This window comes from Ctenopharyngodon idella, chromosome 13, assembly GCF_019924925.1.
Source record: "Ctenopharyngodon idella isolate HZGC_01 chromosome 13, HZGC01, whole genome shotgun sequence".
NCBI classification, from domain to species: domain Eukaryota; kingdom Metazoa; phylum Chordata; class Actinopteri; order Cypriniformes; family Xenocyprididae; genus Ctenopharyngodon; species Ctenopharyngodon idella.
The window spans coordinates 11,931,908-11,949,638 of NC_067232.1; the positions used below are offsets into that span (position 1 = coordinate 11,931,908).

Below are 17,731 nucleotides of genomic sequence, written 5' to 3' on the forward strand. Positions count from 1 at the left end.
GATGGTGGTATGAAATACTCAGTGCACACATCGTTGGTTTTGATTAGTATTTTTTTATGGCATCATTTGAACATACAGTGATATTGATAAATAGACCCTTTATCTTTTGAAAATTCTAACTTAGAAAAATAAATATATATAAAGAACATCACAGTTTAAGCACACCACCAGTTTAACAAAATACATTCTGTTACAACTTCACTTTCACATGTTTGCTGTTTTCCCCATGTTTCCTCATTCTCATGTATTCATGCTCAACATGAGGTCAAGATGTGCAACTACTGACATATTCTATTACCAATACTAAGGCTATAATTTCTCTATATATGCAGTATACGTATTCTCTCTATAATCTAGTATAACATGATTGAGTGGTTTATTAGTTAATTTCAGCTAAGCTATTTTACTACAGTACATATTTGATCTAGTTATAAAGTGCTAAAATACATTTCTCAAGGCATCACTGTTTTAGATTTTTTAGACCTATACTTTACAATTACTATCATGACTAGTTCAACACATAGGATATACAAATTACACACATTTGAAAAACACAGTGTTCAATGGAATTTCACAATATAAAAACATTTTCACTCAGTCTTTATCTGTGTACATTAGACAAACATCAAATATTGTTCTTTTTTGTTTAGATATACTGTATAGACCTACTGTGCAACAGGTCAGTGTCATTTTCAGACTTAATATAAGAACATTGTCACATATACAATGATGATTGTACTAAAAAAAAAGCTTTTGCCACTGTAATAAACCATTAATTTCTGCTATTGCATTGGAAATCAAAAATCCCTGTTACTATTATTGCATTGGAAATCAAGACAACCCCACAGAATAGAATGACGTAACAATGTTCATGCAACATGCTGGTTTGCAATGGATGATATTCTTTAAACATTTATGCACACTGGCTTGTTTTTAGGAGCTCAGACTGTGCATTTCAGAATATGGCCCATTGAGAATTCAATTTATAGAACACTTAAACCACAGCACACTTTAAAGCTATAATACCATACAGTATAAATTATAATGCCTGGTCCTGACATTTTTTTTGTATACTGCAGACCCAAAATAGAATTTGCCATATATATATATATATTTATTTATTTTAAACAGATAGATCTTTGATTTAAAATACATAAAACAGACTTTGAAATGTGAATGTGAGACTCACAAAGATAAAGTTAAATAGCAGCTTCTGGTCCTGTTCCACAGAGTCGTCATTCAGAGTACTGTATCTTGACAGCATTACTAACCGTAAGGTATGGTGACTCTGACATGACCATTAAAAAAACTGGTATAGATTGTAAACAGCTATAGGCTATCATATCACAATTTTCATATGCGTACTAAACTACAGGATCTCAAAGGCAGCATCATTGAGAATGTCATATTTTTTTCATAAAGACAAACAACTACTTTAAAAAATTCCAGTCTGATTTCCGACGGCAAGCACCAAGTCAGTGTTATTTTGGACAAAAACAACATTCAAAATATCTCCTTTTGTGTTCCACAAAAGAAAGAAAGTCATACAGATTTGGAACGGCATGAGGATGGGGAAATGATTACTGAATGTACATTTTTGGGTGGACTGTCCTTTTAATGCTGCCTTTGACATTGTCAACTATAATATACTTTTAGGGCAAGCTCACACTACATGACTTTTGGCTGGATTCTGCTGTCACAGACAGATTTTCAAGGTCTGCGACAAAACCCCCAGGTCGCGGCCAAATCCGTGCTCATTGCGGTCGCTGATGCTCCTTAAGTATGAGCAGCGACGTGCTCTGAGCCTGTTTTGAGCAGTGTTGGGGAAAGTTACTTTTAAAATTAATGCATTACAATATTGCGTTACTCCCTAAAAAAGTAACTAAATGTGTTAGTTACTTTTTATGGAAATTAATGTTATGTTACTTTTGCGTTAATTTTTCTCATCTGGGCTGGACTGTTTGTTTGTTTTTATAACAATAAAAAAGTTATATTTTTGGAAAATGTAAAGGCCCTTTCCCTCGCAAAGTCAGTCAGTTAAAAGTATCGCTTTTTACAATGAAGATTGTGTCAAAGTAGCTTACAGTGATAGAGGGAACATAATTTTGTCTGTACAGCAGCTAAAAATAGTGTGATTGTCCAGCTTAAGTAAGTTCAGTATTGATTCATTCCATTGTAAAAATCATTAGTTATTAGTTAATTTATCTATACTAAAAACTTGTGTACGATAATTTTCTTCCAAATACGATAATTTTGAGCTTCTGGTACGATACTTGGACATTTCCAATCTGGCAACACTGCAGGAGAAGTAAATGAGTAAAAGTATGCTCACATTTAGTCTAAGGCCCGTTCACACCAAGAACGATAACTATAACGATAACTATTTGCGTTCACACCAACGAACGATAACGGTCTGTTTATTCTAAGCTCACGCGCTGAGGTTTTAAAATGTGTACAACATGTTCTTGTTGCATTTACACGGCTTTAACCAGCAGATGTCCTCAGCATGCTGTTTCGAGTGAATAGCTAGTGCAATCGATCTAATCTAACAGTGAATTTACCTGAGAAAGTCAGTAGTGGAATAAAAACAACGCCTAGTGTTTTTCACTGCTACTTCAAAGGAATCAAGACAATGTTGTTGAAACCAGTGCTGGATACCTGAGGTAATTTTATATTACACTGTTTGCTAGCCTGGCATTATGATCTCATTTTTTGACTTGTCAAACAGCGGTGGCTTTTTCTGGACCATGGCGATTAACTTCTCCGTAATGTCGTATGCCATTTTAAATGCGCGAGCCCTTAAATTAGAATGGATTCTGATTGGCTGTCAGTGTTTTATTGTTCAAACACTGACAGCTGGGGAAAAAATCGTTCTGAAAGTGATCCCAATGATATCGTTTCTCTATATCGTTATCGTTATAGCTGTGGTGTGGACAGTGCTATTTTTAGAATGACTTTTGGAACTATATTTATCGTTATCTTTGTCGTTCTTGGTGTGAACGTGCCTTAAAACTAGTCTAGAATAACCAACATGTTTACACAGCGCACACAACGCCTCTGAACTTAGCCTACTCACAATTTCAACATGGGGACAGGAGAGCTGTCAGTCAATAAATGGGAAATCAAAGTAACTTGAGTTAGGCCTACTTATTTGAAAAAGTAAACTTATTTTGTTGTAAATTTAAAAGTAATGCGTTACTTTACTAGTTACTTGACAAAAGTAATCTAATTATATAACTCGCGTTACTTGTAATGCGTTACCCCAGCACTGGTCTCGAGCAATCACAGACGCTGCGATACTTTCAAACCTGTTTCATATATCGCCACGTGATCTTGTAGTGTGTGTGCAATGCAACGACAAATTGGAACTAATCCAGCCAATCACAGTGCAGATGGTATAAACGGAAAAATCTCATAATCGCTTGCGTGAATTACTCATGTGAATTTTTGTAAGAACTTTTTTCGCTGTTATATTCGGGACTGCCTCTTGACCAAATGTCTTGTAGTTTGTGCACCTCGTCATCGTTGTGTTGGATATTATGTGCGCTGCTATGACCAGACAATTACAGATGACAAAAACCTTGTGTACTGTGAGCACCACAGCAAATCAGGTAGTCATACAGTAGTGTAGTGTGAGCTTGCCTTTAGACAGACTAAAAAACTGGGTAGGATTCTTGGAGACAGACCAAGGCAGGAGCTACTGTGAATCTGAGCTTCATCTGTTCCTTTTTTAATCTGTATGCTCTCATAGGCCAAATATTGCAAAACACCTAAATAGATCTACTTAGTACTATTGTCAAGCGACTGCAGCTCCATAGAATCTCTATGCCACTTCTGTTATAATCTGTATATCACTTCTCTATATCTGTAATATAGAGGAAATACCTAAGGGGAATGCCTACTTCAATTCTTTTGCATATCAAATGTATTCACTAAATCAGTCCATGATCCTTGCTATATTTTTGAGACTATGATTTTCTCCTGAAATGTTTACTCTTTGTACAGTCACATTGGTTTCTTCCTGCATCTTCCATGCGATTTAAACATTTTAGCTTTTTGCTATGACTTGCTTCCATTCTTCATTACCTTGGGAGTTCCCTCCATCCCTTCTGTGGAATCAGCTGGTTTAGCTTCAGTGTTGCATTTTTGGCATAGATCTTGCATTTCCTTCAGGCATCCCTCAAGAGTCTTCACAAACAAATCTGAGCTGGTCTCAGCACTGTCACGGAAGCTTGACACACAGAAGATGATGTGGTCCGTCTGAGGATTGTAGCAGGCTCCGTAGCCGTTAGGGACAACAGGACCATAGCAGCAGAACATCTCCTCAGTGGTAGGAACCTATGCAAAGACAAGCGTTTTTTTCAAAAGAGATTGGTGATCTAGTGCTAATGTTTTTCTAAAACTATTAAAAAGAAGATGCATCACAAATCCATTTTAGGTCTATCTCTCATTATTTCAAAGTGTTAGGCTTCAAAGTGAACCTGGCTTGTAGATAGAATGAACTGGATGCTGGTGGTATAGGTTGTATCAGAAAACAGCTCTGGCTTTTCGAGTTTTAGCTCCTTGGCAATCTCTCGCAGCCCCAACAAGTGATTGTCTATTGCCATCCCAGTGATTGCCTGTTTCAAAATAGTGGAAAAGCAATATTTTATTGTAGAGCAGACAGTATGACAATCACAGTTTGATAATCACAGTTAAACATGACTAACTGACAGATTGTGTAATTCAAATTCAGCCCATTCGTTTCACTTACTAGAATTGTATAATTGGTTTGGGCTTTAATGGCAGTCCAAAGCATCTCCATTTTCTCAGCATCCTAAATAAGTAAAGGAAGGCAGGGGTTATTATTCCTTAAGCTATTCCTGTTTTGACAATCCACACAGCATTGACTACAAATGAGTTGACATTTGCATAAAATGCAGGGCAGTTAGAATGAAGTGCAATGTAAACAAACTAAATTACATACAGTGATTTTGGAGCTGTTGGCCATAGCTTTCACAAATGCAAAGGCCTCAGGTGTGGAAGAGCGAATGTTGTCAACTCGTCCCTCTTGAAAGCGGCGTATTGATGCACTTTCATAGGTGGGCACTAGACGTCCGTGACATCTGAATGGAAAAGAAACAGATCTAAATCTTCAGGCATACATCTTCAGTCTATAGTACTAATATATCTTAAATTATAGACAAGACTGACCTGTAAAATGCAAACTGGAGGGCAACTTGAACATAAGCATCAGGGCTCATTTTCTGTCTCTTGATGAACTCTTTGCCATAACCAGTGAATTTGCTGACATTCATATCCAGATTTTTCACAAGTCTGTGGGAATTAACAGTTTGAAAGTTTCTTATGTTCGCCAAAACTGCATTTATGTGAGAAAAAACAGTAATGTTGTAAAATACTATTACAATTTAAAATGTTTTCTATATTTTAATATTTTAAAATGTAATTTATTACTGTGAGGGTTTCAGCAGCTTATGCAGTCTTCAGTCTCATGATCCTTCAGAAATCATTCTAATATGCTGATTTGGTGCTCAAGAAACATTTCTTATTATTATCAATGTAGAAAACAGTTGTGCTGCTTAATATTGTTGTGGAAACTATGCTACTTTTTTAAGGGTTCTTTGATAGACAGAACAGAACAGCAACAACAACAAAAAAAGAACATTTACTATATTTGAAATAGAAATCTTTGTAACATTATAAATATCTACTGTCAATTTTGATCAATTTAATGCATCCTAAATAAATGCATTAATTTCTTTCAAACTAAAAATCTTACTGGCCCCCATACTTTTAAACGATAGAGTATGTACCCTAGTGGAAAATAAATATACTAAAATGTATTTGAAATACATTTATTTCATGCTAAGTATACTACAAATACATTTACGTATTATGTACTTAATAAAAATAGCTTTTGGTAGCACTTTTGGTATACTAAACAGCTACACCAAAAATCTGCTAAATTGGAACAACTATTTTTGTACTTAATGCACTTTAATTGTGCGGAAGTAGTGCTGAGGTGCAACTAAAGATATACTGAAGTATATTTGATTGTGCTAAAGTGGAACTATTGCAAGTATACTTTAGTACACTAAATATCTTGCATTTAAAGACAGATTTTATTCAAAGATCATACAGTCCTTATCAATAGTGACATTAAAACACATTTTAGGCTTAATATTAATATTAATGTGCATTGTGCAATAAAGAAATGCTCCAAATAAAGTTTAATTATAATTTTTATCAATAAGTCTCAAGCGATATGTCAGTAGATTTAAACTATACTTAGTATGAAATAAATGTATTTTAAATATATTACTTTTTTACTAGAGTAAGAAACCCAAAAGATGCTAAAACGTTTATTTATATTATAAGTGAAAAAAATCACTTGTGATACTCTGGAATAATTTAATTTGAAGTATTCCAGAGAATGCTTTAAAAGGATGAAGTTTAGTGTAATTAATAAATGGCAAGCTATCAGAATGATATCTGTTAGATTGTATAGAACGCACTACCCTGGTGTATCACCTGTTTTATTGACTTACCTCTGTAATTTATCTTCTGAGGCCATGAGGAGCTTTTGGATATCTGATGAGCATTTCCAGCGCAGTCGTCTGGGGGCAGGAAGCTCACTCATGCTGGCCGCTCTCACCAGTTTAGAAGGGCTTCCTCTCCTGTGAGAGGGACAATCTTACAGTCCATCACATCGCGTCTGCACTAGCTTAGTTGTTATTCTCAGGCTGTGTGGGTATATATCTCAAGTCGTCTCATTAGAGTTTTGAGTCTTTGGCAAATGCATAAATGCAACTACTGTGCTAGTGAGAATAAGCATAAAGAAATTACAGATTCTTTCAGAAGTGAATATATTCATTGAATTTGCCAGACCAACAGTGCATTCTGGGTAATCAGAGATACTTAGAAATTAATCTCTATAAATAAAATAATAATTTGGCTTACATGTATCTCAGTAGATACTCTGTACATTGCACCAGCACTATTCCCTCAAAAGGGGAGTGTTCACATACAACACCGCAGCATCCGTCTGCACCTATCACAAACTGAAATCATTACAGCAGTTTAATTTTAAAATTCATCTTCTTAGTCAGTTTAGATCCAACTGTGGGTTTTTCTACCTGCATGGGCTTGTCGTACCAGCGGTTGCCCCCATTTTTTTCCATGCCCCCTCCGTGGAGCATCAGTGAAGCTCGATTGGTATCAGTCAGTTCAATGCCAGACGGCTCGTCCAAACACACCAGACACAGACAGCGTTCAATCATGTCTAGAGAGTCCCTGTTGGTAGAATCTGCACCCGATTGAGAAGTATTACATTTTATGTGTGTGAATTCCATTAACCTGGACAGAATTTCTTGTTTTATCTGGGGAATTTTTTGTTGAGTTTATCTGGAAAAGCAGCTCTCTCACAAGTTGTTTTGTTTCTTAATGTTTGGATGTCAAATTGCAGGTCTAGTAACAGATACAGCTTGTATAGTTGAGGATAAATGATGTCTGACCTTTGATAAGTACGCTGCGAGCCTCGGCCCACTGAGTTCTGCCATCTGATGTGAGCAGACCGATAGGAGGCAGACACTCCTCTTCAATGTCTGCCATCTTTCTGATTCGCTCCAGCTGAGTGTAAAGGTCTTTTTCATTCAGTCGACGAAAGTTTATCACCACATCGAGAACAAAAAACTGCAAACATATAGCATGCATGGCAGAAAACAGCATCAAATCTTTGTCTTTACAAATTGCTTATGACTTTTTGAGACAAACTTTAACATGATTAGAAAGAAAAGCATAACCATATAAAAAAGAAACATGCAACTATCAGATTTAGATTCAGTACCAGGTGAAGTAATACCTACCTGATTCTTACAAGCCACTATTATATGTTCGGGCTCAGGCATAACTGTGCTCTTCTGAGCCACTAAAGTGTCGGTTTTTGGCCCCGGCAGACGGTACGAGGTGAAGACCTTGTTGTACTGATCCATACACAGGGGCGTCCCGGCCAGCTGCCCTCGAGCGTAGTCTACAGGGAGGGCACGCCTGCAACAAGCAGCATACGTTCATGTTCACAATACTAGAAGTTAATGTGATTACATGTGAAAACAAGGAGTAAAACTTACCCATCAATAAGAGATTTATACTCTAATATGCCAGAAATGAGATGGGCAGCAAATCTGTTGAGACAAAATATGCAAGAGTTTATAAATACACTACCGTTTAATATATATATTTTGTAAAGAAGTAATATTCTGAAACTGTCACTTGATTAATGCATATAACTAAATATAAGTATTAATTTCTTTAAAAAAAAAAAAAAAAAAGGAAATATATATATAATTAAGTTTTAAAATGGCACTTAATCAATTTGGGTTTATTAACAAAAATCATTGGTTCAATTTTATATTCTCTAGACTAATTCTAGACTGTTGATTACCATTATGAAACTACTTATATTTATCTTTTAATACAAAATGTAGAAACAATCAATAGGAAACATAATAGAAATGTCCATTATATGATATATTGTTTTCCTCAGACTTCCATTTTAGGGCTGAAATCAACATCAAGTAAGGGTGGAAGGTACACTTTGTTTACACGCTTACTAATCTGCAGATTAAACTATGCTGAATGAGAAATCAAATTTTAGTTAACGAGCCCCTCAATTACAGCCATATGGAGCTACGCAGTTGATGGATGAGATCGTGCAGTTTACAGACCTGACAGCTTTGCACAATCCTAATGCGTATACACCATCCTTAACTTGGTAACACTTTACAATAAGGTTCATTAGTTAACTATATTAGTTAACATGAACTAATAATGAACTGCACTTATACAGCATTTATTAATCTTTGTTAATGTTAATTTCAACACTTACTAATACTTTATTAAAATCTTGTTAACATTAGTTAATGCACTGTGAACTAACATGAACAAACAATGAACAACTGTATTTTCATTAACTAACCTTAACGAAGATTAGTAAATACAGTAACAAATGTGTTGCTCATGGTTAGTTCATGTTAGCTAATACATTAACTAATGTTTAACTAATAAACCTTATTGTAAAGTGTTACCCTTAACTTCTTATGTAGACATAGCATTAACATTTAAATAAACTGATATCAATGAAGACATGCAGTGGTTCATTTTCATCTCAGTTAATAGGAATAAAAATTGCCCCTGCTGTATCCCCAGAGTTCTGTACCTGAGGACGTCACTTTGACACCTGAAGTTCTGCTTAGGAAAGACCATAACAGGACTGGAGTTGACAGGTAGTGCTAATCTGTTGCTCAAATACATGTCTTCGAGCCAGTAGTCATACACCTTAGAAAATGATCAAGAGATAAATAACTTTTAAACAATATTTAACAGAATGTGCCTTGCTTACAGCAAAGTCACATTTTTTCTTAGTGCAGTCCTTACCCAATTGGCCTTAAGATCGCTTCTCTCCAGTAACTTTTTCTGAAGAAATTCTCCCATTCCACCAGGTGCTCCAAATTTCTCTACAATAGCCTTTGTCTTTCTGAACTGCTCCTCTGGTATGAGGTGACTCATGCACTTCAGGTACATGTCCAGTGTTTGCTGCAAAGGGGGCACTGGGAGCTTCGGAAGGCCCTAAATTGAGATCATGATCAGAGCTTTAATGCGATTCATTCATTTATATTTGAACGTCAGGGACAGCTTCTGCTTAAGTAGCATTTGTTTTCTTGATCGTATGGTATTTGTTCTTAAGCTAATGAGTCTCTTGTCTAATTAGCCTTGATATAGAGTCCTAGTAAATCTTTCATGTGCCAAGTGATCCCTGTCAAGTATTATATTTAAATAATTTTGCCCTGTGTACGACAAGATCACTTCTGCTGTAATTGCATGTATAAAACAATATGATCATTTATGTTTTGAATATTATCAACATTGTAGATTCCTATTACTGTTTGTAGTAATTGTTAAAAGATAATGTTTGGAAGACATTGTTTAGTTAAGCCACATAATACAAACATTTTTACATAGAGATATATTAGTATTTTGCTTACACTTGGATCTCCCGTGTCTCTTGCTTGTTCCCTTTTCAAAACCGGCATCCTCAAAGTTATAGAATTCAGTGAAGAAAGATGAAAATCCACTCACTGACACTTTTCCCAGTTCCCTCTGGAACAGATATACAGGTATGAGAGAAAGCTTGCATTGCAAATAGTTTTCAATATCCAATTTTTGTTTGTTTTTTTATCAGCCACACTAGACAAGGCTATTAGCAACCTTAAAATATTCAAAATTAAATGTGAATTTTAATATTAAATACATTCCTCATGGATGTAAATGAGGTAGAAAGTCTTTTTATATAGCTTTTTAGCTCCATTTGGTCCTTGTTTGAGGAGGAGGCATATTAAAAAATAAACGTTCTTCTACATTCTTAAAAGTGTAAATTTAAACAATACTCACCAAAATGTCTTACTCTTTGTCGAGTCCTCGGGTGTCTCAAAGGGTTTATCCAGATTCATAGTCCCGGCGTATTTTATTAAGAGGAAAGTGCCGTTAATGGTGTCTGTTAATTTGTTTCAGGCGGCATACTTGCGTCCCATTCATTGCAAGTCAGGAGCTTCTTAGGATGCTCTTTGGGAAGGATGCTGAAGGAGCGGTACCTTTCTTAGGCTCCTCCCACTAAACTCCATTCGCTCGATGCCGCATCTGCCAGCCCACCTCATGCTTACTTTAAGTTAAGTCCTTGAAAGAAATTTATGACCACCTTTCAAAATCTCGGAGAAAAAAAAAAAATGTCCGTACGCGAACGCGCTCGATAATTTAATTAAAACGAAAAGTGGAAAGTCTTATTATAGACCATCTTGCACCATAAGCAATCGTTTTTTCTTCTTCTTTTAGATAAATAGCTACAATTTACTTCTGTTTTGGAGGAAAAAAAAAAAAAAAAGCCTCGTGTACATTTTCTTTCCCCCAGAGAAAACTGTTTTGGTTAATCGCTTTATAGCCTATTTATTAATCAATTTTGGGGGTGGAAAGAATTGAAAGATTTTTTTTAAACACAGCCTTTTCATTATATATACTGTAGTAGTTATTTATATATAATGATGTCCTGTCCATACGTGTTATGTCAGCATATGTTTTCGTTTCTTTTTCGTGTTTTTTGCTCTTTGATGCTTTTCACTGTACTAAAAAATAAACGCAAAAGTATAGACTACATTTTTTCTGTTTTCTAACTGTCGCTAATAAATCATTGTATTTTGTAAAAATAATAATAAAAAAATGTAAACCAAAATGAAATACATTTAAATTTCGATGTGGATATGTAAATGTATCCCTTTAAAGCTGGAACGTGTACATGCGTGCTGTACGAAAAGAGTCACAGAAACGCGCACAACAAGGCGTGTCACAGATTTTCCTTTAATTATGTACATTTTGATATGCACATATGTACACCATTATATTCCATAATATACAGTAACGCATTCCAGAAATACACCCTAAACATTTAATACTTGAAACAGACACTGAAAAGGCAGGATTCACACCAGTTCCATCATTTTTTTTATGAAGGTGTCAGGTGAAATTTTGCATATTATTTGTAACAGCACAGATTCGGCGGAATAACTTCAACGAAAAGGCCCATTTAATACGTACACACGCGTCTTCATATTTAATATGTTTGCACCATATTTATATCCCTGAATACAACTTAATACAGCGGAATACTATACAGTGAAATTATATATTTATTTTTTTCTTTTTTTACATTTCTTGTATTGGAGAAAATATCATTTCAGTAAATTGAATAAATCATTTTTAAGATTGTATGCCGTTCACCAATAGTTTTCGTCCGGACAATGAGTAACATGTAAATGAGTGAATGAAAAACATTTATATTCAGCAGAGGTTTTAAACAGGATTGTAACAGATGAACTATAGGACAGACGACTCAGACTATATGTATTCTGGCTCAGACGTCTCTTCTTCAGAGAATGACTTTGATTGTCCAGCAAATTTCCCGTTCTCGTCGATGGGCACACAGTTACCGGATGAACTGTAGCCGTGCTTCTTTCTTTGGCGTTCCTCCATTCTGATCGTGTCGTACAGACCTGTGGCTCCCTCATCCAGTAACATGTTTCTCTCAGAGTGAGATGGTTTCATTAAGCACACGTTGCGCAGTAAGAGCAGGGCTGGTGCGTAAAGTACGTTCGCCAGACCCATGCCCAGATTAAGTTGCACAAAACCTAGATCGTGCACTATTTTACCGGCCACGATGGGGCCCAGCGCGTAGGCAACACAGTAGGAGATGTCTGCAATAGCGTATACACTACCATACACAGACACGTGACGGACGTCTACGAGAAAAGCTAGTGTGGGTAATAAAGCTGTGTCTACCAGTGCAATACCGAAACAAATGCCACACAGGGGGATTATCAGCTGCTCAAAGTTTTTGCAAGCCGGCACAATACAAGAGCTGGCGCCAATGATAACCATGCCCAGTGCCCCGTAAAACCACTGCAAGTGTGGATACTGTGCTGCCAGCTTGACAGTGAGATAAACACCTAATATGTGAGGAAAAAAGGCAGGTAGCCAGGTGAGCCCAATCTCCCACTGAGATGAATCCATGGTCTCCTCCATCCAGTTAGCGATGGTGGGCTCCAGAAAAGCAAGGGGGATGTTACATGTGGTCAAAGCTCCTGCCACGACTGCTATGTAGGGATCAATCATTAGTTTGTAAATTGGGGTGCCAACCGGCATATTCTCTCTAGTCCTACTGGAAAAAGGCTTGAGGACAGTCAGACATAGTATACCATCTGCCAAACATATACAGGCGAGCACAATGAACGGGACGCGCTTGCCCGCGAACTCGTACAGTACCCCTCCGAACGGGGGCGCCGCCAGGCTTCCGAACGAGATGAACGCGAGGGCAATGCCCAGCGCGCGACTTCTCTCTGCCTCCTCCGTGTACTTGTCTGCGATCATGGCAATTCCTGAAGTGTCTGCGAACGCCGAGCCGAGCCCTTGCAGGCTGCGCGCGACGAACAGAGTCGCGTAGTTCTCTGCGAAGGCAAAAATACACGTCGAGACAAACATGATACTGAGTCCAATTAAAAGTGGGATGTCATAGCCGACTCGGTCTATGAAAGTTCCGGTCAAAGGATTGACAATGAGCTGCAGAATGGCTTTCGAGGCGAAAAGCACGCCGATCTGCAAGTCAAAGTTCTCGTTTTGCGTGCTGTTGAATGAAGAATTACTCGTTACATGCGCCTGCTCTGATTCGCTCTCTAAGCGCGCTAAATAATCTGGCACAATTGGCACGATGACCATGTAAAGCATATTGTCTAGCAGAAGTGCCACACATACAATGACTAGAATAATCCTTCTTTGTCGCTCGGGGTCCTGGATCGCAGTTCCTAACTGTTTAGTTCTTTCCCCCATCTCTGATAGTTTAACGGCGGCGGTTTGCGCCAAGCCACCCGATTCCTCCGTAGCCATGATCCACACTTTGGTCGGTTTAAGAAAAAGACTCTAAATCTCTTCTACACTGTGCTTTTCTTCCACAGAAAGTCCTAGCACGTTGGGCTGTCCAGCACTCCTTGAATAGTGAAGCCTTGGCGCGCGGACCAACTTTTCCTGCTTTACCTTGCAGTCCTTCGTTGCGCGTGCATTTCCTCTCTCGCGACTGCTGTCAGGCAGTGTTGTTTCATCGTATTCGGGTGAGGACGCTGAAGTCAAAAACTCAGTCAGGTCAAAAATGCGCCTTCTTGTTTTTCCTCTTATTTACACTGGCATTGTAGTAGAGCGCGCGGAGCTCGAATAAGCATGAATAGATGAATTCACCTGTAGCGCAATGTCATCATTTCTCCTCAGCTGTCTTCTTATTGATGCCACCCAATGCAGATGCGCTTACATGTTGATTCCATTGGAATCGCTCTTCTTTTTTTCCCAAGGATGTGACGCACTGTTTGCTACCCCCTCAAGTGGTTCCCCAACCAGCTGGGTCTTTTATGCTCATTTAACACGTCAAGCCCCTACCCAGTAACGCCAAGTTTTGCTTTGCTTTATAACTTCCAAATATTGAGCGAGCTTCTGTAACTGCTTAGGACCACAAACCTTAAGTCACCGAGCTCGGCAGATATGCTGACTGCGAAGAAGAAGAAGCCTGCAAGTATTATTTAAGTTGCTCAGTAAGAACTCACTCACTCACTCTCTCGCTGAGAAGTTATTGATCACCGCCATACGCTTTCATTTGTTTTCATAAACAGACTTGGGAAAGTTGTAAGCTAATAAAGAGTGCTCCGTGCTAGTTTATTTATTTATTTTTTTAGACAAATTATTCTTCGACCGTGATTCCTCTCATTTCAAATTTGTTTTTTTTAGGATTTCTGATTCACAGAAAGGGAGAAAGAAAAATTGAAAAGAAAAATGACGCACATAATGTGTAATCTACCCCCTACACCTAAGTGGAATAATTGGCATGCAATTAAATCATGCAAGGTTAAAATGGATTTAATTTGTTTGATCACAGGCTTTTTATGATTAGGGACCTCATTGTGTATAAACACAAAACGAACATTTCCTGAATATATAACATTTTAAACATCATTATAGGGGAAATGGTATTTTGTTTACACCGTAGCATACTTTTTTTTTTTTTTTTTTTTAAATAATTTAATGTATATTTTTATATATATTGTATAAAAATCACTGTGTCGGTAATGACTGCAGCTCATTGAATTTCAGCACCACATCTGGTTGGACAGCTCCTCATCCTTTAAAGCAAAGATTGATCAGCTGTAAACTGTGACGATTTGTCCAAGCTTTCAAGGTAGCAATGACAGGAATAAGCATTGTCGTTTTTAAATATTGGTTTTTCCTTGCAGTTGACTGACAGGGGTGTAATGTTTGCTCTTGTTAACGTAGGACATGAACAGTGATTTTAGTGATGATGTAGCGCCATCTGCTGTGCAAACCCGCCATCAAACTAAGTTTAACGTTTTCTGCCTGGTGAAGAACAATAATTGTGTTTTCCTGACATCTGGTGGTTTGTTTGATGTACTGCAACGGGTCAAACTTGGATTAGTGTGAAAAATAGTGAATCTGGACTGGACGTGCTGTTCATCACAGACACATTATTGTTGGTTGATGGCTTGTGACACAAATTTAATTTTTAATTGAGTTAAAAAAAACGAAAATCGCATACAGACTAGCAAAACAAACAAACAAAAATCTGTAAGAGATGTTGGAGATAGTATTGTTTTTATTAGAGAATTACAGCCTAATATACAGTAAGAATGATACCTAAATATTCCTTAATACCTTTTGTATGTGACAAGAAAGGATATAAACTAAACTTTGTAATATCAGATATGTCCCCTAAAAATACAAAATTGGTGCAGAACATATTTATAGATGGGGTGGGACAAATAAATCGATTAATCTCAAATCGTGGATCGATTTCTGAGATTTTCCGAATGCATTTTAACCACACGCTCAAATGCTCACGAAGAAGAGAGCGCTCGTGCGTTCGGTAGGCTACCTCAGAATGCTTTTAAGACACGAGATTAATATAAACAGCCCTCTGCAAACACCCTTGTAATTCGCTTTAACCATTTCAAATTTTATGAATGATTATTTTATAGAAGGTTCAATGGTGCGTGTAAGGAATTAGAAGAAATCAGAGTGCTGGTGTTTGTAAAGCACGCAGTGCCATCTGCTGTTAAAAACTATAGCTCAGAATTGATCATTGCTCGATTCACGATTCAACGATTTATTGTCCCAGCCCTATTTATAGACTTTATGTAGCCACGCCCCTTTTCAGCGCTGCGCTTTTTGTGTTGTGTCTTCCGGTTTGTATTTCCACAGCATGAAGGTAAGATCTTACAGATTTATGATGAACCGTTCGGATTTTTCCCGGTCTACTGACATTTGTTATGACATCCGCTCAAATATTACAATTCTCTTGACACTTTCGTTTAACTCTACAATAAGTAAATTTACTTCACCAGGTAATTACTCTTCAACAGCGATGTCATAGAAATATACAGAGCTACCACAAAAACGGAAGTTCTAAGACAAAATTCTAAAGATGGCTGCACGCTTGTTTCTCTGGCGCATAAGGTATGTAACATAATACGTGTTTGCATTGAGACAAATAAAGGGGAATAAGTAGCATACAAACCAACAGTAAAGTAATTAAATAATGCTATAACTTTTACCACAAGATGGCCATAGTAGCGCATGTATGCAATCACAACAGTGTTTAATGTTCAAAAGGGGGAGACCGGGGATGAAAGTAACTCCTTTTGTTTGAGCATCGGTAACTCAGTGGTTGTTTTTGCAAGATCTCTCAAAATTTGATACATGGTAGCCACATTTGTCTACTACAAATATAACTTACTTTGATGTTTACTACACAATCACAGATTATGTGAGTTCATGTCAAACACAAAGAGTTTCACCACTACTGGGATGAGTTGTAACACTAGTTAGGGATAGATGTTACAATGAAAGGTGATTTGCTGAAATAAGATCCACGCAATCTAAATATATGCAAGACTGTTATTGAAGAACAAAGAATAATCAGTTTTGAATAAAGTGAACAATATAAAGTGACAAAAAACATTGTATCATATTTCTTTTATTACATTAAATTTAGCACAAACCATTGTGTTTGTTCGTCTGTACTGTATTCCTGTCACATAAGGGTTCAGTCACTGGCTATGTTTCCATCCACCTATTTTTATGTTAATTTTGGGATGTCACATAAAAAACGCTGGATGGAAATGCCAAGATGCGCATAAATTCTAAAAATGTGCACAAAAAAAAGTATGTGCTCAATTGAGGTGGATAATATTTTCATTCGATGAGAAGACATTAATGTAAACACCACATAAATCCCTCAATGCGCAACAAAAAAATCATGTGACCTTGCCTTAGTAGCGGATTTGATTGATAACTGAATTTATTGGAATCATCATAAGGGTTGGTTGTAACATTTTTAATGAACTGTTACAACAATCCCCACTCCAAACACCCATAACATCAAATTAGACTAGAGAAACAGCTACTTTAGATTATGCAAATTAAATAACTGTATCTATAAAACAATGATTGCTATAGGCAAAAAAAAAAAAAAAAAAAATCTTGATAAAAATTTTCACTTTCCTGAAAATCAGTTTTTTTTTTTTTTTTAGTCATAAAATCTACAGTGTTGCTCACAGTCACATGCCACTTCTCATGTGAGCTAAAAAAAAATTGGGAGTGTATGATATTGACATCACAATAGCTCTTTTCTGACATAAAAATAAGTTTTAAAATAATGTGCCAAACTCTCATTCTAATTAATTTTTTCATAAGTAAATTTTTTACTCAAATGCCAGGAAATATATCGTTAAGAAAAACATAAAGAATAATAATAAACCTTTGCGTCACATGATGTGGTGCATTTATTCATGGCGTGTAGTGCACTGCATAATATGCATTTAAATAGTCTGTTTCCCCCTGAGAGCTTTTGTTTTCATGTGTTCTTTCTGTCTTCCTATCACTCTCTTTTTCACTGCTAATCCTCCACTCAACAGCCTGTCTTTGCAGTCTATTCATTCACTGGAAATAATATGGTTTTAATTCCTGGCATTGGCTTGGCGTGAAGCACATACGTCATATCCCCAATCCCTCCTTGTCCTCCTCACTGGATTCGTTCCCTGAGGATCAAAGATTTTCTTGCTGTTCCAGCCTGGACTCC

General features: G+C 36.9%; 2 protein-coding genes across 2 annotated transcripts; both read right to left on the reverse strand.

Annotated features, from left to right (window-relative positions):
- Window positions 1-33: 33 nt before the first annotated feature.
- chata (choline O-acetyltransferase a) lies at window positions 34-11,000 on the reverse strand. Its single transcript, XM_051917974.1, has 15 exons — window positions 10,447-11,000; window positions 10,041-10,155; window positions 9,433-9,624; window positions 9,215-9,333; window positions 8,127-8,180; window positions 7,866-8,046; window positions 7,515-7,692; window positions 7,137-7,306; window positions 6,961-7,061; window positions 6,549-6,677; window positions 5,194-5,316; window positions 4,967-5,105; window positions 4,754-4,816; window positions 4,482-4,619; window positions 34-4,338 (listed from the first exon to the last, which is right to left on the reverse strand). The coding sequence occupies exons 2-15, from the start codon at window positions 10,086-10,088 to the stop codon at window positions 4,060-4,062; spliced, it is 1,914 nt and encodes a 637-aa protein (XP_051773934.1). The 5' UTR covers window positions 10,089-10,155; window positions 10,447-11,000; the 3' UTR covers window positions 34-4,059.
- Window positions 11,001-11,384: 384 nt separating this feature from the next.
- On the reverse strand, window positions 11,385-14,123 carry slc18a3a (solute carrier family 18 member 3a). The gene has a single exon (XM_051917219.1). The coding sequence runs from the start codon at window positions 13,480-13,482 to the stop codon at window positions 11,941-11,943; it is 1,542 nt and encodes a 513-aa protein (XP_051773179.1). The 5' UTR covers window positions 13,483-14,123; the 3' UTR covers window positions 11,385-11,940.
- Between the last annotated feature and the right edge of the window lie 3,608 nt (window positions 14,124-17,731).

What these genes read in the sequence shown, in the direction of transcription:
- chata (XM_051917974.1), bottom strand. Translation starts at nt 10,088, where the DNA reads ATGCCGGTTTTGAAAAGGGAACAAGCAAGAGACACGGGAGATCCAAGT. An exon ending in TATAAATCTCTTATTGATGG is followed by an intron (nt 8,047 to 8,126) that starts GTAAGTTTTACT and finishes TGCTTGTTGCAG; the next exon opens with GCGTGCCCTCCCTGTAGACT. An exon ending in CTCCAGTTTGCATTTTACAG is followed by an intron (nt 5,106 to 5,193) that starts GTCAGTCTTGTC and finishes TTTTCCATTCAG; the next exon opens with ATGTCACGGACGTCTAGTGC.
- slc18a3a (XM_051917219.1), bottom strand. Translation starts at nt 13,482, where the DNA reads ATGGCTACGGAGGAATCGGGTGGCTTGGCGCAAACCGCCGCCGTTAAA.